The sequence below is a fragment of the Poecilia formosa genome, unplaced genomic scaffold (assembly GCF_000485575.1).
Source record: "Poecilia formosa unplaced genomic scaffold, Poecilia_formosa-5.1.2 Scaffold298, whole genome shotgun sequence".
NCBI lineage: Eukaryota > Metazoa > Chordata > Actinopteri > Cyprinodontiformes > Poeciliidae > Poecilia > Poecilia formosa.
Window position 1 is genome coordinate 72179 of NW_006800237.1, and position 23739 is coordinate 95917.

A 23739-nucleotide genomic window follows, 5' to 3' on the forward strand; every position below is an offset into this window, starting at 1 on the left:
AAATTTGCTAAGACGTGGGATTTCAGACCATGCTTTGTCTTTCCTCCTGTGCCATTATTTTGCCAGAGTTTTGGCATCTCGGCTTGAACTCTGGCTTAGATAAATACATCTAACCGTCCAACAGAAACTGAGTTTTTAGAAAGTCGGGGTCAGCCTGCAAACAAACCGTACAGGCTGTATAGTGTGAAAGGTCAGGCAAAAAGCTCCCTTAGAGACAACACAGTTAGCAAAATAGTCAAATAAAAAAATTCAAACCTCTCGTTACTTTGACGGGGACAACTCTGTTTGCTACTGCTTTAGAGCAGTCTAATAAAACGTCTTTGCTCTGCTCAGTTTTAGATTACAAAAACGTGAGGAAAAGTATCCAAATTAAATTTTTTTCTTTGGGACGGCTTTTGAGAGACACAGGTTAGAGGGTAATGGCAGAAGTATCTGCCCCAGAAATGGAAATGTTTCCCTTCAAACAAAGGGCAACAAGCACCACTGTGTCTTACTGAGTTGTACAAGAAAAAAATCGTTTCCTCTAAATACTGTACCTCTTCTTCCACACATACTATCCCAGAATTTCCAAACTATGAATGTTTTATGACACTGACAAGTGTTCAATTCAGCAATATAAGTGAATAATCTTATTTGCCCATTTTTTGTTATTTAAAAAGCTTTATAAAAATTGCACAACTTTGAAAATGGATTGCCTTAAACTCTTAAAGGTGAACTTTTCAATGATTACAACTTTGAATGTGAAACCAGCCCCAGTCTTAAAACAGTTATATGGTGATTGTTGCCATTTTTGTTCACCTTGAAATATGAAGAACGCGTTTTAAAAACGAAGAAAATAAGAACTGAATGCATTGATATTATTGGACTATTCTAACGTGAGGTATCTTTACACATTACATTAAGTCGTCCTCTGATTGGGTGCTCAGCTCTTATTGATGCTCCTGTGCAGAAAGCAGACAGAAGCAATAGAGGAACTGAGTCATTGACGTCTCAGAGGAGAAAATAAAACGGATGAACCCGTTTTAGAAGTGTTGCTTAACCGGGTTAGAGGGTGGCCTGATCCAGTTGAATTGAACATTTTTGCTACGTTTGTCTAATTTTGCTAATATAATATTACTGTAACATTTTAATGTTGTCTTACTCCCATCCTCTGGTGTTAGTCCAACATTACATATTTAACATTCTCCAAGAAAATTTAGTTAATCTGTATCCAACCAGATTAAAAAAAAAATCTAAGGTGGGATATCATCAAAACATACAGTGAACTGAGGCAGAACCAATACAAAGCAATCTTTTTTTTTTAAATCAACAGTGATGGGAAGGGTAATGGAATAGCTGTGAAATCCTTAATGTTGGAATTACTCTAACATTAAAACAACCATCCAAGATTCTCTGACATCCCAATGTGATCCCTGGTAGCGAGACTCTTCTCGGTTTTCTTTTCAACAAATTGCCCTCAGGATCTGACAAACTGTGTATTTTTGACAAGGTGCTACGAGAACAGAGGCTTTCTAATCTAGACAGACTCTTATCAGAGTTCTGTCACAATCTGGGCTGCCGGTTCATTGTTGTGGAATCTATTATTAGCCTTGCTAGGTTCATTCAGAGGGTCCAGCTGAATCAGAACCCGGAGTGCCCCACATGATGCTCATGATCACTCGATGTGGGCCGACACAGACACTCTTGCTCTCACTCATCTCCTATAGAGAAGATCAAGCTGAGGCTCTTCTTTTAACTTCCTTTAGTTGCGTCTCGTCTCTTTACTCGCGGTTTGTCTCGCTCAGATTCATTTCTCTTCTTCAATGCCTTCTGTTTTTTTCACTTATTACTACAGGCAGTGATGGATACAAGAAACAAGCCTTTCTATTCTCTGTTCCCACCTATCAATTTAACTAACCCTCATAGTTATCACACTAAAAGGCTAAAGCTGTCAAGGCCGTCTAAGTATCACACTGCTCACCCATATTTAGCCGCCGTCTCACAGATCTTGATTTCTTGCTCCAAATAGGCCGTCATATACCTTCACGAGATGACTAAATGCTTTAAATTTAAAAATGTTTCATTTTCTTTCTAACAAGAATAGAAAGGTGAAAAAAAAAATCTTATCCTATAAGGACAAAGCAAATACAGGGCAAATTATTTGCATGCATAGCAAATTATAGATGATTTAATTATGTTTGGCGCTATTAATTTACAGAAGTTACTTTTAATCATACTGTCAGTGACTTATTATGCATTTATGGGAAATTCAATGAGTCATATGATAATGAAACACATAAAACTTAAAGCTGTATTCAACCTAGTTGCTTCATCTCTCCTACTGTTAACAAGCTGTCCCTCACAACCTTCTTCTCCCAAAGACATATATATAAAAAAAAAAACACCTAATGAAAATTAAAATTGTATTTTATACATCCACACAGAACCAAGAAAACACCAAAAAGTGCTCTTTATTTTCAGAGTTTCAAATAAATGGCCAAGTGAAAACACTCGCCCAAAATTAAGATCCCGTGTTTTAAAACCACAAAAACAGTTGAACTCTGAGCCTTGCACATGTCGTCCATCAGCTCTCCCGGAGCAGAGGATCACTTTAGTTTTGTGTTGCAAAGCATCACAAATTTACTTTCAGTATTCAATGAAACGCCATCACCGCCCACTAACGCTTGCAAATCAGCTTCAAAGACTGTATGCAGACAAAGCTCTCTCAGCCATGCGGTGCACCTGCGAGCATGACTCTGATTCCTCACCATGGTGGGTGAGGTTTGTCCTGCTCCGTGGCATTGCTGCAGCAGATGTGCTGCTAATGAATTCGCTTTGTTTACTTGTGTGTGGTAGGTGTTTAACAGAAAATGCACCATGTTTTTCCACAAACACCCGGTTCAGTAGGACGCACAAGGGACCGAGGAACCCACATGTTTTTGTTGGTTTGCATGATGCCGCTCAAGTGAGTCTAATTAACAACAGAATGGTTCCTAAACAATTAACTCCCGTAACAATCAAATTCAGATTTATCCACTGTTAAACTGTGCATTAAGAAGAACCATTTCCCTGGTGTGTAATTACAGTTATATATCATAGACTAGGTAAGCCTTTAATGTGTTATATAATTGTGTGTTTGGCATGCAATTATGGAAACAAAGAGGGCAGAACTTTAGCCGTCATATAGAAAAGGCTTTCTAATCTGTAAAAATTAAATAGTGGAAATTAACATTAATTAAATGTCTGGGAACATACAAATACACTTTATGTCTCACTTGGTTTAGCCTCATAAAGGCAGGAGTTACACATTCATGTGATCTGTTGCACTCTCGTTTTAAGTTAAAAAAAAGAAAAAAACTTAAATGAGTCATATTCATTTGGAGCAATTTAGATTAAACCAGTTTGCACAGACATGATGCAGTAATTCCTTCTCTGCACCTGGGTTTGGTTTATAATGCTGCAGATGAAAGGATGGTGTTGATGGAATTGCACTGATAATGTAGCGATAAAAAGCATTAAGTGCATTTGATGGAATTAAAGAAAAAAAAAACATCAAAAAATGTAAACTTGACCCCAACCAGCAAAAGAAAATGAAACAAATTTTTTTATGACTACTACTACATAATGATTCTAATAATAATAATATTAACAATAATAATAATGGAACAAATTACCGTTGACAGCACTGAGCTCCGCTGATATCCCAAATGCTCATCCTCTGAGCAGCTTTATTCCCTCTCAGTTCAGGTCGCTGCGCTGTAATCCAACTTTCAACAGAGATTCTGGAGCGCCTCGGGAAGAAGTTCAGTTCTCCGACCTGTCGGCGACACCGCGAACACCGTCGGTCTGCGGCTTCAAACGAAACTCCTGAAGAAGGAGTAAAAGGAAAGGAAACACTTTGTGTGTGTGTGTGCGGTGGGCGCTGGTGGCCGTTTGTGTGTTTTCGCGTGTGTGTGTGTGTGTGTGTGTGTGTTTCAGCCGAGCCGCTCCACTCCTTGTAGCCGCGTGACGCAACTGGACGCTGGGTGGAGGAGGAGGAGGAGGGGGAGGGTGCGGGTGTCGCCTCGGTGCTGAGACGAAAGATGGATGCAAAGCGCTTCTGACCAATTATATTTTATCAAAAGTGTGAAGAAGGTCAAAATATGAATATGACAATATTTTAATAATTGACTGTATTTTTCCTATTCAGTAGCTTTATTTGGGGTTTATAATTGTCGCTCAAGACATCACCACTGTCTTGTATCCGCTTAGAGCCTTGGATGTGGTGGAATCTGGGAAAGGGGGCGGAGCTTAAAGCAATCAGGGATAATTGGTCATCTTTTGCTGAGATGTGTTTATGTACAAACCGAAGTTAAAACACAAAGAAAGGTCACACTATGATGTTTATTTTTTGCACACAAGTTGAGGTATATATATATATATATATATATATATATATATATATATATATATATATATATATATATATAATACTAAAAACAATCAAATTAGGTCTAATAATATCCTCATTTTCCATAGATAAATAAACCTTTCGCTTAAATTTAAGCAATTGCAATTATGGGAGACCACTGGTGGTCTGGAGGCTCTAAGAAGAGGCAGGGCTGGTTCATCATAAGATCTCAGAAAGTTTAAATCAGACTTTAAAAATAATTCCAAAATGAGCACGCATAAAACTCCAAAAACATTACAGCGGGTAATATTCCTTAAACAATGTTGACATAACAGGGATTGTTTCAAGTGAAGTTAAGAAGACGTTGACTGCTTGAAAAAAATGACCAATATTCAACACAATGCTCTCCTCTCAGCTGTAATTTCTCTAAAATTTCTGAATTTCTTTCTGTATATTGTCTTGCTGAGCAGACCTGAGCCTGTTATTTCTTGTGTGTTTCTCTCCGGCGTTCTCTTTACTCTAAATAAAACTTGAATTTGATGTGATCACCGTGGAGATGCCAAGCTGAAATGATGTATGTTTACTTTGAAGATTCTTCCTCTCACACTAGCTCTGTTTTTGGGCAGCTAATCAATCACCCGGTGGACAGTTTTGCAGAGTGTTGCAGCGATAAATACTTTCCAGGAGCACCGCACGCTGTCCGCGTTGTTTTAAATCCTCAAGAAAATCATGTTGAACGACACCAGACAACAAAAGGTGTTTCTCTTGCATTTTATCAACTTCAATCAATCGCCTTCATCACCGGTCATCACACCTTTTCACGAAGAAATCACCTCCTAGCAGCAGACTTCTTCTGATAGTGGCGGGGGGACTGTTTCAGCAAAACAGTTTTGCTTGCAAAACACACTACTGATCAAACTACATACTGTGAACTTTGCCCATAAATAGAGTTCAAGGACCTTCTGTGTCAATAAGCTGTGTACAGCTGAAGCAATATATTCTCTGTGAAAAATATACTGAAACACAGCACGTTTTAACCTACTTTCATAAGTATTAATATTTACTTCCCTGTTAAATGCAAATTGTTTTGATAATTGTACATGTCCTCTTTCTTTTCAGATGTGTAATAGTCATTCATTTTTGCTTGCACTGCTGCTAATGAAGGAGCCAGTGGCAGCAGACGGGGTCAGCAGGTCAAATAGCTCCACGTACTCATGTTTTTATCAGTCGCACGCTGCAACAGCTGCTGAGGATGCTGAGCTTTGAGCCGGGCTACAAACTGGCCAACAGCAGCTCCTGTATGTGACTTTTGCCCTCTCCATGTGAAACAAAAGAGGAACAAGGATAACTCGTGACTGAGCGGTGATGCAAGAACCGCTCCGAGCTCCTGCGGGCCGTGGTTACACACACACACAACACTACGGTCTAATAGTCAGGCATCCTTACTTCCACAGCGAAATGCTGAAACGCATTTTCATCAGGTGCAGCCCTTCCTCCACATCTCAGCCTCTCGTTGCCCTGAGGCAGAGTATGTGAGGTCTTCAGCAGCAGATTGAACCTTTTATAAGAGCTGCGTGACTCTGCGTATTAAAGCGTCTCGCTTTCCTGAACGCATCTTGCATAGTGTAGATTATCCACTATACTCTGATGAATTTTAAAATTGTTTTTTTTTTTTCATTCCTTAACGGAGTTCATCGAGTTACAAAAAAGAAAAAGACGTTGGATGCTGTAGAATTTCTGACTGACGCAAAAACTTAATATTGTATCAACCAAATGCAAGAGGAATGATTTCTATATTAGGTGTTGTAAGAATATTTAGCCTAAAAGAGGTAAAGATTCTCACAACACACCTGTATTATGTATGCAGTGACAACTGTTGTTCACATGGATGGAGAAGATCATTGCTATAAAAAAAAGTACTATAAAGGGAAGTTCAATGGAAGGAAAAAGTGTTTAATAGCCAATACATTATTATAAGTAGGTATTGTATCCAGACAACCACTCCCAATCCAGAGAAAATATCAGACTCATCTTACCTGGACTATAGAGAAAAAAGACTGGACTGCTTTTAAATCAACATAGATTCTTAGTTTATTTTTATTTTAAGAGTTTAGGTTCCAGAATCTGGAGGAATAGCAAAGAGGCACAAAATCCAAGTCGCAGCTTTCACTGTCAGTGATGATTTTCGTAGCTATGACTGCTGTTGTTGGTCCACCGTGTTTCATCAAGTCCAAAGTCAGCACAGCTGTCTAGCAAGAACGCTTTATGTAAACCCAGCAGAACTTGGCAACCCCTCAGACCGCCAAAAGCACCAACACCTGGTTTAGTGACCATGATATCACTGTGTGCAATCTCTCCTAACTTAAGCTCCATAGAAAATGTATGGAGGTTTGCCAAGAGGGAGACGAGAGACGCCAGACCCAACAGTCCAGCCGAGCTGAAAGCTTCTCTTACAGCAACCTGCTTCACAAACACCACCGAGCCACAGGCTGGTCCTCTTCATTCTGCACTGCACTGATGAAGTAATTTAACCAAAAGGAGCTGTGGCTAAGTATTAGGCAGATACATGTCGAACTTTACAGCACAATGACATTTCTGTGGTAATTTGTTGTTGTTGCTCAGATGGAATATTTTTTAAATTTCTGAGGCACAAAAGTTTTTAACAGTTATCAAATTTAGCAGAAATAAATGCTTGAGACATTACAATAATCAATCAAGTTTCACCTTTTGAGCTGAATTGGTCATACTAAATTAACTTTTCAGCGATATTCTAATTAATTGAGATGCACTTGTCCGACAATTGGTTTAGGATTTTATTTACTGGTTAGAATAGATAATATCGGAAAGTTAACTGGTAACATTTAGACAAATATAAATAAAGTTATTCTCACTTCCCACCTTTTCTATTTCTAATCCCATTGGTCTCATCGGGATGTTGTCTAAATTTACTCTGCATTCAACATAGTTACTGTAAATGTTTCCAAAAAAAAAAAAAAATCAGCGTTTATAGCGAGAGATCGCCCTTCTGTAAAAGCATGAACACGTTTAGCCGGTCGTCTTCGTGGTTTCAAGTAGCAACAGCAAGTGCTAGCAGATCCCAGACGCCGCACTTCACGCCACCACTTGAAAACAAAAATAAATTCGCAGTGTTTGCCTACACCTCATTCAAATTTCTCCACCGCTGTCAAGACAAATTTGCGTTCAGATGCTCTCGCAGCCAGTTGGGTACTTCATCCACAGAGTTGGGAAAATTTTAGTCAACGCCGAGGTGAAAAAAGCATCCAGAAAGAAAGAGAAACTGGAAGAACTAATGGACAGATGAGAGTGCTTTGTGTGTGTCAGGGTTAGATGTATTCTAGGCTCAGGTCTGCCAGTCCCTTCAGAGAAAGGTCTGTGTTTTTGTTCCCCCCCTCTCCCCTGATTCTGAACATGCTCTTTGAGTCTGGCCATGGCACTGGCATTTGATCAGGCCTTATTTTCCCCATGGCAACATGAGTTCATGGCGCTGCAACACATAAACGTTCTCTCATAGCTTGGAAGGGAATTAGACGCTTTCAAAAGACGTTGGTTTCAGCTGTGGCTCGCAATTTGCATTTCTCACATGTTGATTTTACCGTAAACACAGAGAACCGTCCTGAGCTGCTTCACAAGAAACGAGGCGTTTGAGTGTTACCGTAAAACCAAAATGTCTTGTTTTTGCAGGTGATTGGGTTTGAGTGTGTCAGATCTGCTTGTCACTCGGTGTAAATACCTCATTCAGAAGCCGTCGGAGGGGAAAAATCTCCCGCATGCATCTTTAAACAGTTTAACCCAGTCTGACTTCAGGAGTGAAATAAAAGCTTCTGAGATGTAGTCAGAAAACAGATGTGTTTCTTTCTTAGCAGCGAGGGTTGAATTCCCCCAACAAGGCGACATGGAGCACAAACACTCGGTGTGTTTCCATTGAAGCATTTCTGCGCTCTCATGTGATTCCTCCCTCCCCACCTCCCTCTGTGTGTTCTCCGGCCAAATCCCCGTCAGTGACGCTGTCAGGGTGTATCAGAAAGGAGCTGATAGATGTACGGTCATGTTGACGGGCTATCAGCTGTGCTTCTCGCCTTGCCGCCCCTGACAGCCGGCTGGCAGGAGAGTGATTCTCCCTGGAGAGTCGTCTTCGTAGAATAATGTTATCACAAGTCAAGTTCCCCTCCGTGAGATCAAATTAAAACCCCGCATCTCGGAAATGTGAAAGAGCTTTCGTGATTGATGGAGAGGCTTAATGCAAATGTTCAGTGGCAACATGAGCAACTTATGAAACAGTGGAATGTTTTCTGCATTCTCGCTTGGCGTCTCAAATGGTGATTGTATCATAAATCAATAAATGGAACGCTATACGTAATGTTCAAATATTATTATTTCTGAATTGTTTTATGTTTGAGAGAAAATCTTTAAATTAAGATATGATGAAGAGTCAGATACATTTTTTTTGTAGCACTAAAAAAGTATATAGACTACTTTTTTTAGCACTCTGGGAGTAAAAGCTGCTTAAAAAACATTTTTAAGAATTAATCTAATCTATCTGCATAAGCTTACGCTGAATATTTTTTAAAAATAGCATCAATTTGAGGGGATTTATTAAGTGGGGAAACAATCTAATGTTAAAAGATTATAGTTTTCTGTAGGATTTAGACCTGGGCAAAAGAAAATGGAGGAAGACTTGATTTGTGTCTGGTAAACAAATTTCATGTTCATTTAGCTACATGCATTGGATCAAAGTCTTGAGGTTATTAAATGCTTTCATTCATTTTGCTTTATAGTTTTAAAATATTGTTAGTGGGATCAATAAATGCAGAAGCAAAGCTCAATGTTTTTAACATGGATTTCTTGTTCCTGGCTATAAAAAAATGTTCCTTATTTTAGGGCTAAAGTTTGTTTTGTTTTCAATGCTGGTTCATGGAAAACATCTAGCTCCGCTGGCTTCAAATCTTTGCTTTCTCACTTTAAATATTGATAAGTAGTGATCGATCTCCTCGATTCCGGGTTATTATCTATTGAATTCTCAGTAATCCTATTCTTGTTACTGTGTGGGGGCTTCTTAATAAATCTGACTGAGAACATAGTTTGACTTCACCTTGTTTGCTCACGTTGTCACATTCAGGCTTTATTTAGTGTAATTATTATTATGCAGGAAAAAGAACATTTTCTACTCATGTAAACAAGGGGCTTATTACCTATATATGGCATTAGGAGACATTTTCTTGGCGTTTGGCGTTCTGCACGCTCTTAGAAAGCTCTCACAGTGTGTATAATTATTCTGAGAACAGCAGCAGGTGTTTATTCCTGTGAACTACGGAGGCACAATAGACCCCAGAAGCTTGTGTCACAGAGTTGGACCCTGGCCCCGAGTGTAAAAATAGCCATCTGACCCACAGTGTTATCTCTTCATTCCCACAACTATTGGCACTCTCTTTTATTCCCACTTAGGCCACGCCAAATGTCCCGCCCACCCAGCAGTGTTCATAATTAAAATCTCTGTTGCTATGGAAGGGCAGTGATAAGTTCAAATCGAACTCAGATTCGCGTCCAGAAGCAGAAAAGCTCCTTGCGCCCCAGCTTATTCCAAGGAGAGATGATTTCTAGTGTATTTGGTGACAAATATGTTTGTTTAGATTTGGATTTCTGTCAAGTTAGGGAAACAAGCAGGAGCAGTTTTGTTTCAAATCTGTTTTTCCTCACTTCACTTTGACAAAGCAAGCCAAAGATAGGAAGCAAAATATCAACAGTGGAGTCTAAAGTGCTCATAGCTTTCAATAGAGCAGTGTTTCTCAATCTCGGTCCTCAGGGCCCTGCATATTTTAAATGTTTTTCTGTTCCAGCACACCTGATTCAAATGATTGCACGACCTCCTCTGCATGCCATGAAGTGCTGAAGAGGCCTGTTAATCACACACTTATTCAGGTCAGGTGTGGGGCAAAAGGGAAACACCATAAACATGCAGGGCAGCATTGAGAACCACTGCGATAGACAGATGCCAAAAACTGTCAGATACCCACCACTTTCATATCTGTTGGGGATTGTTAGTTTTGGGAATTTGTTCAGAAAATCTTCAAATACAATTTTATATGTTCAATTATTAATTTGAATACTAATTTTAATATTATTATTCAAATTAGTTTTGTTTTGGGCTTTCGGCTGATAGTGATGAACAGATAATTCAAATAATTGTAAAAAAAAAAAGTATGAGAAATTATATTAAAACAATCATTAAAAGGAAATTATTCACGTCAAAGTTCTGTCTCCCAAATATGATTTAAGACATTGCAATGCAGTTTGATAAATCCCAACAACAGACTTGACAAAAGAAAGTTGTGAGCTTCCATGTCAAAAGCATCTCTGGTGTCTAAAAGCACTAACATAGACACATTTTCCAGGGTGAAAAGGCCACAGATAATTTAAAACGCTTCAGTTGAGAGACGTGCTTTAAAACCTGATTGAAAAACGTTCTTAATAACATTGCCTTAAAATGACTTCTGCTGAATAAAGATGGTTTTAGTTGGAAGAATACAAAACTAATTTATTGGTGTCTGAAAATTGTCCCTGTTTAATAATGGTTTTCCATATTGGATACTTTAATTCAGCTGATGACTGAGACGGTGAAAAGCAGAAAAAAAAAATAAATTAAAAAACCCTTATAAACTTTAATTCTCAAGAATTTTGTTAAACAAACCCTTACTGGTCAGTGCTGTCATTCAGGAGAAACCGAAGTTGGCGAAATTTGGGTTAAATATCCAATTCCTCTGACTTGAGTTGAAACAGAGATACCAGGTATTGGCAGAAACCTGATTTGTCTGCTGAACTTGTATATTTTCTCCAGATCACCTGCACATTACAGACAGCACAAACCAAATAATGCCGAGGCAGAACTGCCTGCGTCGTTATTTTTTATGAAAGTTCTGCCTCTTCATACGTCAATGACAAAATTCAGGCAGCTTGATTTTTTTTTTTTTTTTTTAAATCACTTTCAAACACTCTGTATTCATTCAGATACTGAATCAAATAAAGAGACTCATCCTGTCGCTGTGGCTTGCATGCATTGAAAAACACACAAATGCTTCATGGCATCATGTTGCTTCATTGCATAATCAACTTCATTAAGAAGCAAATGCGAAATGAAACTTGTTTGTTTAATCGCCTCGAGACAGGCAAACCATAATTATGGTGATTACCACACACTTAAAATGGCATAATTGTAATAATTAGTGAAGTGAGAGCTCAACCCCATGTCCCATTTTTGTTTGTTTGTTTTTACAGCGAAGCATTAGCTTAGTTTCAACTGTTATTGTTGCACATCTTACAAAATGTATTCTTTAAATGATGACTTTTGCTCTAATGGCAGAACATAAACAATTTCTGAAAATTATTGGGATAAAAATGTGATGCAAATACAAATTGATAAGTATTTCCCCAAAGCTATCATGTGTCATCAAATGTCATGAACAAAACACAGACTAATGATGTCATTTTCCCCCTCATCCCATTCTCTCCTTCTTCGTGTGTTTTATGCTTTTCTGCATTGGCAGGATTATTTGATCTGATGATGGTGAAACCAGATGGTTAGAGAGGTTTGTACCTTTCCTTTTCTAATATTTGCTGCCTTCCTACCAACCTTCCTTTTTTGCACGTAAGCTTTCCTTCAGAGGCAAATATCCTCCAAGCTCCAAAGTCGAAAACCGCTGGAGAATTCCTCACAGAAATGTGTTTACAGCAGTATGAGATTATTTAACAACTTCTACTGCTCCGTTTATGTCCATCTGCTTTTAATTTCTGTCACCATGTGATCTCAATAAACATTTGTCAACACACGGATGAGCCTGACATGAGCAGAAAAGCAGTCGGCAGGATCCTTACCAGACAACTTACTGGTAGAGAGATAGTCAATCAGTTTTATTTACAAAGCACTAAAACCATTGCATATGCATGTGTTGTTTAAAAACAAACAAAGAAAAAGATTTTTATCCTAATTCCAGGTTTTGTGCTAAGGGACTGTTGCACCTTGTTCTCCTGTTTTGCCAGTCGTGTTAACGTCACATCTGAATGCAAACACACAAGTGGGTGGGTGAAGCTGTGTGTCTTTCAACCTGACAGGGCTGGAAGCTAATCTCTGCTGCAAACTGTCTCAAGTGTTTGTGCCCAATGTTTGTCCAAAGCAGACAAACTGGTATTCAATCAGTCATCAGGGTGATAATTGAAATTGCACAGCTTGCACACTTTTCAACATGTCTGCGGCTTTAAACACATCATAATAGATTAAATTAACCTATATTTTCTCATTCTGTGTGGCTTTCCGCTGTGTGTGGGTGGTTTCTGTGCGCTGTCACTAACAACTTGTAATATAATTTTGGCATCGGCATCTGGACAGCCCGAAGAGAAATGCATGCAAAAGTTTGATTCTGTTTTATAACACGTAATGTCGCCTTGCAGAATTAATGAAAACATTTATGCATCTGAGACAAGGGTGGGATAAACATGTGACTTTTTATTTGTATAAGATATGGCTCAACAACTTGCAGAGAGCTGGGCACTGATCTAAAAGAAATAGCTTTTCTGATCTGATCTGATGAACTTCCTCACATTTTATTAACATTTTAAGGTTTTTATTTAATAATTACGTAACTTCAAGGTGTTATTGATACCAGCTAGGCAGCATTTGTGTTGAGGGGGAGGCCAGAAGAATATGGGGTAAATATTGAAGTTGGAGAGAGACAGGTGGATGCAAACAAAAAGTAGAAGGAAACTGAAGGAAATTGTTTTAGAAATTACTTATTGTAGAATAGAAACAAGAGGACAGAATGAAGACAGAATGTATAATTTGACAAGCTTTGACAAAAAAAATTGTGGTTTGTTTGACAGTTCGGAACTACATGTTTATGTTACATTTCTTTGTTTTCCTTATTTTTTAATGGAAAAGGAGGAGCCAGATGACAGATTCTAAATCCAAGACCATTTGTAGATTATATGCATCACATATCACATAAAAAAATTGTAAAAGTGTCCTTTTAGAAGTGATTTACCTATTATAAAATCCATGTGAAATACAGTACACTACTGCCCCCTCAGGCACAACAGAGCCAATGCAACCAATTCACACTGGTTTCTGTACATCTCTCTGGTGTGATTTACACATTAGTGCAACAATCGTCGTGGGTTTTGTCTCATCTTCCCACATGGGAACAGAACATTGGGTCCTGCTTACCTACACAGTGCCTCAAATGCAATTAGCCACTCTCAGAAACGATCACTTCTAATACCCGCTGACACACAAATCTCCAATTCCTTTTGTTCCGTTCCCTTAATCGTCACTGCAGAGACGGCCTTCGTGACCTGTTTTTTCAAGGCTCCGCGTCCTCTTTTGGATGCATGACCGGGACGTGGAGATGTTCTGAAACCATCTGTGCCTTCTAACTAAATGTCTCTGGTAATAGAGGGGTAAGAACAAACAGATTCTCGTCTGTGAAATCTGGAGGGCTGATCTGTTCAAAGTCCATATGCTAAATATTCAAATAGGAAGGGAGGATCCAGAAGCATGCATTGCACAGCAAACGCCTTGATGAAATTAGCAGAAAATGTTTGAAAATTTAAATCAAGACAGAGACACTGCCAACATCTGCCCTGTAGATAAATTTGTCACACGAGTGTAAAATGATAACCATCATTTGACACACAAAGAACCTTCCCACATAAAAAAAAAAAAAAAAAAAATCGAAAGCACTCTGCTGAAGAGGTCCATATTTTCTCTTGAAATCTAAATGTTCCTCCCTCACTGGTTGGCGTCAAACTGATGACACGCCAGACAACAGATATATGAGCGCCTTTGGACAACACCCTGCATCAATCGTAGGGCTCAAGATAGAAGAACATACCAAACTGGTGAGTATAAACTCTGAAGTCCAACAATTACGTATTTTTTTGATGGTTGTGTCATAAAAAGTGTCTGAACAAGTCCAACTAAAACTGAGTTTGAGAATCGATTTATTCAAGCCGTTAAAGGTTGACTTTGTTTACTAGAATTTATGAGAATAAAGTAAATTCAATTATTATTTAATTTCCCTTTGGGATCAGTAAAATATTTTATTTTCATTATCTGCTGGAAAAGGGGAAGATGAGTAAAGTTTGTAGGTCTTACATACGAAAGGAGGCTATTGCATTTTTTCCTTTTACTTTCATGTGGATTTCAACTTTTGTTCACCTTCTATATAAGGGACTGTTAGTTCCAGTATCAAGAGAAAGTGTTTGTGAAGTTGATGCTTATTGTGGTTTTAAAGGTATAAAGGCAACATCATTAATTTAGCACACAGCAGTGAAAATAAAGCATGTTCAAATACATATTACGGTATAATTAAAGAATATTATTTTAAATTGTTTGCCCTGTGACTGACTGGCAACCTGTTCAGGGCGTACCCTGCCTCTCGCCTAAGAGGTATAGACAATTGATGGTTACTTAAAATGTTTTTGTTTGTTTTTTTTATGGCAGAAAACGTTTCAGTTGCAAACATTTTTTTTTAAAGTTTACTTTTACAACTTGATAGCACAAACTTTACCCCTTATAAGTCTAGCACACAAATAGTTGAATTATACGCAGGTGGCTTTTTCAACAACTTCAAAATTGCAAATTTCCTCATGGTGTAGATGAACAAACAGCCAAATGTTTTAGAATGTGCTTTGTTTATTTCACTGTCAAAAGATGTGCTTGAAGAAAAAACAACAACAAAACAATCGACTTTGTCTGTAATCTCAAAGGAAAAGCTTATTGGTTAAAAACTTCAGTCCTCTACAGGTGTGATTAATCCCACAGGAGTGTGACTGGCCTGAGGTGAGGCCTGTAGCAGAGGGAGTTTGGAAACGCCATTCGCAGGGGGGCTGAGGCTAAAAAAGGTCCACGATAAAGCAGATCAGTCCCCTGATGGCAAGGAATAATCACAGGCAGTGGTCTCAGTAGTCCATGGCTGGAGGCAGCTCAGGTGTAATGACTTTAAGCGAGTGTTTAAGTTTCAGATTGTGTGCAGAGCAATAATCAGAGCTGCAGCAAACAGTTTTCAACCTTTAAAGACAATCTGCAGAGAAGATTGTGTTCCTACTTCCAGGAAGATATACAGAGATTGCAGCCAAAACCTATGTGACCCTCGTATATTAAATCAGCTTTTCATCATTCAAATGTATTACATTTATTTCCCATTTTAGCATTCTTTCTTCAGAAATAGCTTTAGAAACAATGGCATGTAGCGACTGACCTTTAAAAAGCCATAGAACATCTACGATCATTTATTATCAGCGCGCAAAGTATGACCTTTGCTGTTTAAAACCGAGAGTTGATGCTCTTTTATTCTCCTACGAAAGGATGGCAGAAGGAGTCTCTGAAGTGTCTCAGACATCTTCTCGTTCAGGGAGTCGTGTTTCCCGGAGGAGAGCCCACACAGACACAATAACAAAATAACAGCCTGAGGAGAGGTCCTGTTGGTGTTTGTAACATGTTTTTACTGTCTAACAGCTGCCTCTGCAGCCACTTTGTTCCTGCTGAGACTCGACTGCTCAGAGATCGCAACCCAAGGGGACTAATAAAGAACAACCACGTCTGATGTGACAGTTTGGAGTTTTGCTCAGTTGGGAAAAGGCTAAGAGAATGAAACGAATCATCGAGATAACTCTGGGCTTCAACGGAAAAATCCTTTCTCGCTCTTGTTGTATAAGTTGGATAACAACCACGACTTTTGTTCCGTTCTCTCTTTCAGAGTCACTGCTTTTGCTGGTCAACATGGACAGATACTTCTTGCCACTTAACTCAACCTCTATTTCTGCACAAGTCCCTCGCAACACCACAGTCAATGTCAACGCCACTGTTAAACATTTCAGCGTGTTCGATGGCTGCGAGAGGTACTTTGAGGGAGTTCTGTTTGACCTTACCTTACAAATCGTCAATGTAATCGTGGGAATACCTGCCAACTTGCTTGTCATTGCAATTCTTATCCGCAATCGCAAAGATCCGTCCACTTCGGACCTGTTCCTGGGCTGTTTGGCCTTCATGGATGCCTACTTTGGCACCATGACCCCCCTCAATTTTTTAAATCTTTACATCTGGCATAGCAAAGAGGTCTGGTTGGCCGTTAAGTTTTCCTTCGGCGTAAAAGACACCAGCGGCCCACTGTTTCTTTCTTGCATCTGCCTGGATCGATTTGTGGCAGTGCTCTTTCCGATCACGTTTGGGCAGCTGAAGCCCATCAAATACAGATTAAGCCTCACACTGCTGGTGCTCTGCCTCACCTTTGCCTACTCTGCAGCCAAGATGGTGGGCGGTTTTCCCAACTTCGAGAAGGTGTTCACTGGCGAAGTCCTTGCAACTTTTACCTGGATGGTGGTCTGTAATGCCAGCATCTTATGGGTCCTGAAGAAATCTCGTGGCGTCGGGAAAGATGACATGCATCCCATGAAGAAGAAGGCTTTCAACATGGTGCTCTCCATCCTCCGTATCATTGTTTTCAACTATTTGCCCCTTGTTGCACTGTTTCCGTTTGAAGATCATTACACCCACGATGTGTTTCGTTGCTATGTGCAGCCCGTTGGCTTTGCTTTTCTAAACATTAGCAGCACTATCCAACCACTTGTCTACTTGTCCCGTCTGGAGAAGGTTCCTTTCCTTCCAGGTGTTTGCATTAAGAAGTTCACTTCCTGCATCACCACAGAAAAAAATAATAATATAACCACACAAAATCCGTCAGCTTAGATTTGTAAGACTATATTATTACACTATGAAGACAAAATATAATGTAATGAAATAGACTGAAGGAGTTTTTTTTCCCTCTAGAAATGTGTTTAGATCTAATTTTATTTTTCATGTCAAGTAAATAAAAAAGCAGTTTTGAGAAAATGTGTAATGATATAATAATATAAGTTTATTCATTTCAGCTTGATATTGTAACAACTTCATTATGACCTGAAATGTACTGGCATGTAATCAAGTTTACTCACAAGTCAATTGTTTGGGTTTGGCGCCCTCTTGTGTATGAAAATAAACCATAAAAAAATAAATGATGTCATTTAAAATATGACGTTTTGTCAAATTTTCCTTTGCTATGCCATTGTGTTTTGTGCAACAATATGTTTTTGGTCAGTAGATGTCAGTCACCTAAACAAAAATTAAACACTTTGTGGGGTTTTTTGTTTGTTTGTTTGTTTTGTATGTAAATTTGGCTTCATATTCATCATATTCACTGAGCTAATCCCAAGCATGTACATCTCAAAATAAAAAATAGTACAAATCAGCCAAGATCTTCACAAAGAATCTTTACTACTGGTGACAAACACAAGGCAGCAACAAAATTACACAGAAGAGGGAAATACATCACATTATTTTCTATTACTGTCCTATGAGCAAAAAAAAAAAAAAAACACGGACTGATCTTCTAAATAACATATCAAATATTTTGACACTGTTCACATATTTTAATATTTGGCTCAGCTTGTGTTCCTCCTAGAACTAAATCAGGAGCCAAATAATAATTTTTGATCTTGGGGTAGCTAAATGTTAAATGGACCTTCAAGCGTCAAGTTTGAGAAGAAGGGAACTTGTACAGATTGTTTTATTTAAAGAGAAAAAGGGGAAAAAAACACTTATTTAGCAAACTAATGACCAAAAGCCCTAGCTCTAGTCCGAATGTTGCAAAACAACTGATGTTTTTTAAAGACCATCACTGACAATTATAAAAACATTAAGTCCTTGTATAAAATCTAAAGTTCCACTTGTAGCTTTGGATGCACAAGACATAAACTCCTGACCTAAACACAAATCTATTCATACAGCCCTTTCAGTGTCCATTTAGTGCAAATTGTTACATAGTATTGTTTACCGCAGTCAGTGCAGCTTCCACAGAGCTATCACAATGGAGCAACAAAAGTAGAAACCACTGAACATCCCATCCTAACATTCATAAAGAAGAATAACCAGGGTTCATAGCTTTTTAAAGGTCACATGTTTTTCCTAGCCAATAACATAAATGTTAAGTTAACATAAGTGTTATCTAAATTTGTTCCAACTCAAAACTGAGGAATCTGGTTAGAAAACCGAACGTATGTCATGAAGGTTTGATTTCCAGCTCCTGTTACTGCAGCAAAACGTGATTTTACAGCATAATGAATATAAAATGCATGCCACACTCTTCAGTTTTTAATAATGAATTATAGATTTTTAAAACATCTCTTTTTCTTTCCTCTTCACAATCATGCACCACTTAAAATCCAAATAAAATACTATAATGTTTGCTTAATTAGCATGGCAAAATATGTAAAAAGCTGAAGAAATGTGAATACTTTTACAAAACGCTGCTTGTTTTCAATTTGGGAAGGGGAGTTTTTTATGTAATGCCTAACAAAGTTTAGTGTTTACTTGGATTTGAGAGGATGGCGTTGGTTTGAACTAAAAGCTGGACGTTTCTGTGCTTAAACATGAGGGTTTGTGTCCAGAAATGTGTAAAATGAAGGCAGACCTTTAGGAACATTGTTTTGGGAGAACAGGAAAACTAAAAAAAAGAAGAAAGAAAGAAAACCTACTTACTGGCGCAGCACTGTGATAAGCAACTTCTCTGGCATTATTCTCAGAGGGTGACTACTCTGTGTATAAAAATACGGCAATAAAGGCTCTGTGAATGTCTGCGTGAAAGCATACAGGAGTGAATTGTCCTCATGGTCAAAAAATGACACTGTTCCCTTGCTGTAATCCAGCTGAACTTTGACCTGTTTGGGCTTAGTTGTAACAGTCAGCAGGGTGGGCGGCGAGCTCATTGCTCTGAGCTCTCCGTCCCGGAAGCACAAAGTCCAAAAACCATTTTCAGGCCGAGCTGCGACCTCGGCGTTCCTCGGCGCAGACAATGAGGCCACGCCCAGGAGCCAGTCTTGATTACTTCCTGTTTCCACAACCCAGTGGTGGCTTCCTGAGCTGCGCGAGGTCATTCCTACCACTTCTGCACTCACGTGGAAGCGCTCAGGGTTGTCAGGGCAACAGCTGGGCTGCTGTGAGTAATGGAGGGAAGTGAGGTCTTCGGACAGGACGAGGCATGGGTGTGCTGTGTTTGGGTCTAAAGTTACAGAGGCTACAAAGCAGAAAATTAGCCAAAGAGTATTGATCACCTACAAATCAGGTTTGTGGTGGACAATCCGTCTGTTTTACAGTTGTTAAATATACTTACTGTAGTCAATGTTGTCCTGTATTTTCTCCCAGACACTGTATTTCAGGTTAGAGAGGTGTTTTGCTGCATCCAACAGTAAACCGGACATGTCATCTAAATCATCCTCCATATCTTTGTCCCTGTGATTAAAACAGAGTAATAATTACAATATATGTGTATTTTATAACATTAATGTTTTAAAATACTAGCAGCCTACCTTTCCTGAGTGGCTTTAAAATTCTGAAAGAAACAAAACAGCATTAAGGATAAGTGTGTGTTTAATAGTCAACGGCATTGCTGCTGCGTTGTGCGGCTTTGTACCTTTAATATAATCATGTCATCCTCTTTGAGCTGTGTTTTGATGGCAGAGATGGTCTCAGCGACAGAAAGCATTTCTGCTGAAAGTCCATTCATTTTTTTCTTGATTGATGCAGTCTTCTCCTCTTCCTCCTTCTTCACGGCTTCTCTGCGGACCGACTCTTCATCACAAAGGGCTTGATGTAGCTGCTCAAACTGGTTTTTTATCTTTTTTTGAGTGGCCAGTGTCTGATACTGATGATCAGGAACACGTTTTAATGTTTTCAGTCTTCTTTATGGAAATAATTGTTGCTTTCTGTTTAACCGTGAATTACCTTAATGTATGCCAACATGTCAGCAGAGGTCTGGTGTTTTCTCTTGAGGTACTCCAGTTTGCTTTCCAAGCTTTTCAGCGTGAACTCCAGTTTGTCCTGAAAGCCAAACATATCCAGTCAGCAGACATCACTTCGGGGGTTTTTGCTCTCTCGTCTCTTTCTCTCACACGGTGGTTGACAATCAAGACGGACTAGAAGAACCGCATTCTGTCAACAGCTCTCAAAAAGGCTGTTTATTCCCCTTACCTTGCAGTCTAGAAGTGCCTCTTCAACCGGGGAACAGTTGTGATTTTTATGAAGTTTGGACGCCTGGCACACCACACAGATGGGCTGTTCGTCAGCCAGACAAAACAGCTTCAACTTCTCCCCATGCAAGCTGCACCTCCCCTGCTCCTCCAGAGAGTTTTGCCTCCTCACCTGCTGAAGAGCTTCGCAGACATTCCTCAGGGCTAAATTGGACACAGGAGGGCATTTGGACGCTTTCCTTCTGCAAACTGGACATTCCCTTGTCCTTGTGTCCCAACATTTCTTCAGACAGCTCCTGCAGAAGCTGTGGCTGCACGACAGCAGAACAGGGTCCCTGAAGATGTCACAGCACACTGGACATGTCAGATCCTCCTCTGGGAGAGACATGACCCTTACCTTACGAATGTCAAATGCTCAGTATTAAAGAAAAGAAAGCTCTTTAGCGTTGGTTCTGACACACGCCGTCCTGAAGTCTCAGTGTGTGTTAACTGCAAGCTGATCTATTGTTCTTGATGAGAAGAGGCAAATGTTCCTGGTTTTCCTGTGCTTGGCCTCTGTGGGTGTAACATCAGTCATGCAGCAGTGTGAGAAAGTCCCGAATGTAGCATGGCTGGCAAACAGGAAATAAAGCCTCATTGGCCAGTTGAGAAGGAACTTGAAACTGGTTGGTAACTCTCTACAAGGCTGGAATGTGATCTTTCAGGACATAAATTTGAACGTTTCAGTTGTGACATCTGTGTTGACGGCTTAAAGCAGGACAACAACAAGCTGGTTTTACAATAGGAGCTCTTAGCAATTTCCTATGGCAAATGGCCATCAGAGCAGAGGAAAGTGAGATAAAAATAATTCAGCTGTAGTTGAAATAGTTCAACTATTTTTATGAGTGAATTTAATGACTGTAGTTTTGTTGCCAAACTATCTCTTAGGCTCAGACTGTGGCCTCATTATGTTGGCGAGTGAATTTGGAAATTAATTGGCTTGAAATCCTAATCCAAAAATGTTCACATCATTGGCAAAATACGAGGTTTATGTGGCGTTAAAAAAAAAACAAAAAAACAATATGAATACAACTTTTCCCACCTTTCTGGATAATTCAAGTTAAATTATTTATTTGATGAAAATCCTTTGATATTAAATAAAAAAAATTAAAAATTGCATTTTCCTGGTTGCAACCTTTAACCAATACTTTATTAAAACACCTTTGAGTCAACCAGTGTTGCACGTTTTGTCCAAAAGATTGTGAAAACATTGCTTGTAAACAGTTGTATTCAGTCGACCCTGTAGATCTTCTCTCAGATTTAGCTCTGTGCTCTTATTATCCCATTTTGAAACTTTCATTTCATCTTGATGAGACTTTACTATTGTGGGTTTGGGTTAAGATGAAGCTAACTATGTAACTGACAGCAAAGAAAAATCTGTCTTCCTCTTTCCAAATTTGGCGTTGACAGTTATGTGTTTTGGATCAAAATATCAGACTAAGGGAGAAGTGAAAGAAAAATGAAGCAGAGAGAACTTAAGGAAAACACAGGAACAGACATCAAAAGTAAATAGAAAGAAACACTAATGTAAAGCACATCAACTAACACAAAGGATACACTAAAATGGCAAGAGCCAAGCAAATAAATGAACCATAAGAAAATCATCAACACAGAAACTAAAATGAAAATAAACGAGTTCAATCACTTAAATCATAGCATCTTCAAGATGTCTAAAGGTGTGTAAACTTAGACAGCTTTGTTAGAGGATTTTTTTTGTGCACATTTTTTTTGCACCAAGCACATTAGTTTAATTTTTAATTAAATTGTACATTTATATTTTAATAATATTTGTCAAAATCTCAGAGCTGCTGTACATTATACTTTCTTTGTTATCCAGCTTTAGTCTTTTTCACTCTCCTGTAACTGTGAAAGCCAAAAATAGATTAAAGACGGAGAGCATTCAGATTAAAAGTGTCTGTTAGAAGAGAGGATGCATTTTTAGGTTTTGGTGACCATTTTTACACTGTGAACATGTCATTTTAGATTGTTCGATAGTTGTTAATTATATCATTTAAATAGTTGTGCTTTTTATGAATATGAAATGCTTAATTTAAATTCAGTACCTGGTGTTGCTTTTAAACACCATGTGAGTTGACGAATGCTGAATACACTACTTAAGTTTTAAACTACATTGAAAGCACTTTTGAATATAATACATCAATGTCACCCTCCCATTATCAACTTGTTTTGGCAACATTTCTTTTGTTTTTGGTTTTTTTTTTCCTTTTTTTATTATTTTTTGGCACAGTTAGTCGGCCAGAATAAGTCATGTATCAAATTTCATTCTCTTTGTAATCTGACGCCGAGTTGCAAAATTAGAGAGGCAATTAACAGCAATTAAAGTGCCGTTTTGATAAGACTGAAGGGAACAAGCGAGATAAATGTTTTGCATTAATAATATCAGCTGATTCTTGGGTCCTTTACAGTGCACACCAACCTGCCAACGTTCCAGTACGCCACCTAAAAAATAAAAAAAAAAGTCTTGATGGTTTTGAAATACAATGAAGTTCTAAATAAAACTCACGTTTACACATTTAATCTCATTTCATGCCAAACAACGAGCAGCTGATCAAACTGCCTCCCACAGTCTCAGCGCATGCCCAATGTGTGCGTGTCCGTGTTTTGCAGCGGGTCAGTCGGTTCGTGAGAGAATCTAGAGGAGTGATGCAGCTCCTCGCATCCTATCCACCATTTCCACGGGGTTTTGGCTCCTCCAGTCTCTGGTTACCATGGCGATGACGTCAGGTTGCACCACCGTTTCAGGCCAGTAGAGAGGATCTTAAAGGCGGCGCAACAAATCCTGCACAATCGACTGCAGCAGGGAGCCATCATCCTGTGTATCTCCGGCGCTCAGATTCCCAGCTCCTACTCGACCATCCTCCCATCTCCCTGCCCAAAATGCGCGAGATTGTGCACCTGCAGGCCGGCCAGTGCGGAAACCAGATCGGAGCAAAGGTACTTAAGGTTTATATGTATGGACCATTGCGTCGTGGAAAGATTTGTGCAGATTTTCACGCAGACGCATCTTGCTCGGCGGCCGCTAATCCGTCCTCTCGGAATTCTCCAGAAGGAACTCCGTGCAGCGAATCAGAAATCGTTGCAGCGCTTTGAATATGCAAAATGCAACAAAAAACATTAATCGTCAATTAACCGCGTGATGTTTTCTGCAGTGCATGCACTGTAGTAATTATTTAATTGCAACAAAAGCAAACCGGTTATAGCTATAGAAATGCATATAGAATCAAATGTTTATAAATATATAT

General features: G+C 39.0%; 3 protein-coding genes across 3 annotated transcripts in view; 1 reads left to right on the forward strand and 2 right to left on the reverse strand.

Annotated features, from left to right (window-relative positions):
• LOC103151980 (glucagon receptor-like) overlaps positions 1–3960 on the reverse strand; it is a 49194-nt gene extending 45234 nt beyond the window's left edge. The window contains exon 1 of the mRNA XM_007572273.2: positions 3654–3960. The gene's annotated coding sequence lies outside the window, so the exon portion shown is untranslated. The remainder of the gene's footprint in view (positions 1–3653) is intronic.
• Positions 3961–10378: 6418 nt separating this feature from the next.
• Positions 10379–17448, forward strand: LOC103151981 (G-protein coupled receptor 183-like). Its single transcript, XM_007572274.2, has 2 exons — positions 10379–14275; positions 16135–17448. The coding sequence occupies exon 2, from the start codon at positions 16158–16160 to the stop codon at positions 17121–17123; it is 966 nt and encodes a 321-aa protein (XP_007572336.1). The 5' UTR covers positions 10379–14275; positions 16135–16157; the 3' UTR covers positions 17124–17448.
• Positions 17449–18629: 1181 nt separating this feature from the next.
• LOC103151982 (zinc-binding protein A33) lies at positions 18630–23708 on the reverse strand. Its single transcript, XM_007572276.2, has 6 exons — positions 20439–23708; positions 20193–20288; positions 19882–20112; positions 19778–19800; positions 19582–19700; positions 18630–19485 (listed from the first exon to the last, which is right to left on the reverse strand). The coding sequence occupies exons 1-6, from the start codon at positions 20823–20825 to the stop codon at positions 18947–18949; spliced, it is 1395 nt and encodes a 464-aa protein (XP_007572338.1). The 5' UTR covers positions 20826–23708; the 3' UTR covers positions 18630–18946.
• Positions 23709–23739: the final 31 nt, after the last annotated feature.

What these genes read in the sequence shown, in the direction of transcription:
- LOC103151982 (XM_007572276.2), bottom strand. Translation starts at nt 20,825, where the DNA reads ATGTCTCTCCCAGAGGAGGATCTGACATGTCCAGTGTGCTGTGACATC. An exon ending in ATGACATGATTATATTAAAG is followed by an intron (nt 19,801 to 19,881) that starts GTACAAAGCCGC and finishes TGTTTCTTTCAG; the next exon opens with AATTTTAAAGCCACTCAGGA. An exon ending in TTTAAAGCCACTCAGGAAAG is followed by an intron (nt 19,701 to 19,777) that starts GTAGGCTGCTAG and finishes TTTTAATCACAG; the next exon opens with GGACAAAGATATGGAGGATG.
- LOC103151981 (XM_007572274.2), top strand. Translation starts at nt 16,158, where the DNA reads ATGGACAGATACTTCTTGCCACTTAACTCAACCTCTATTTCTGCACAA.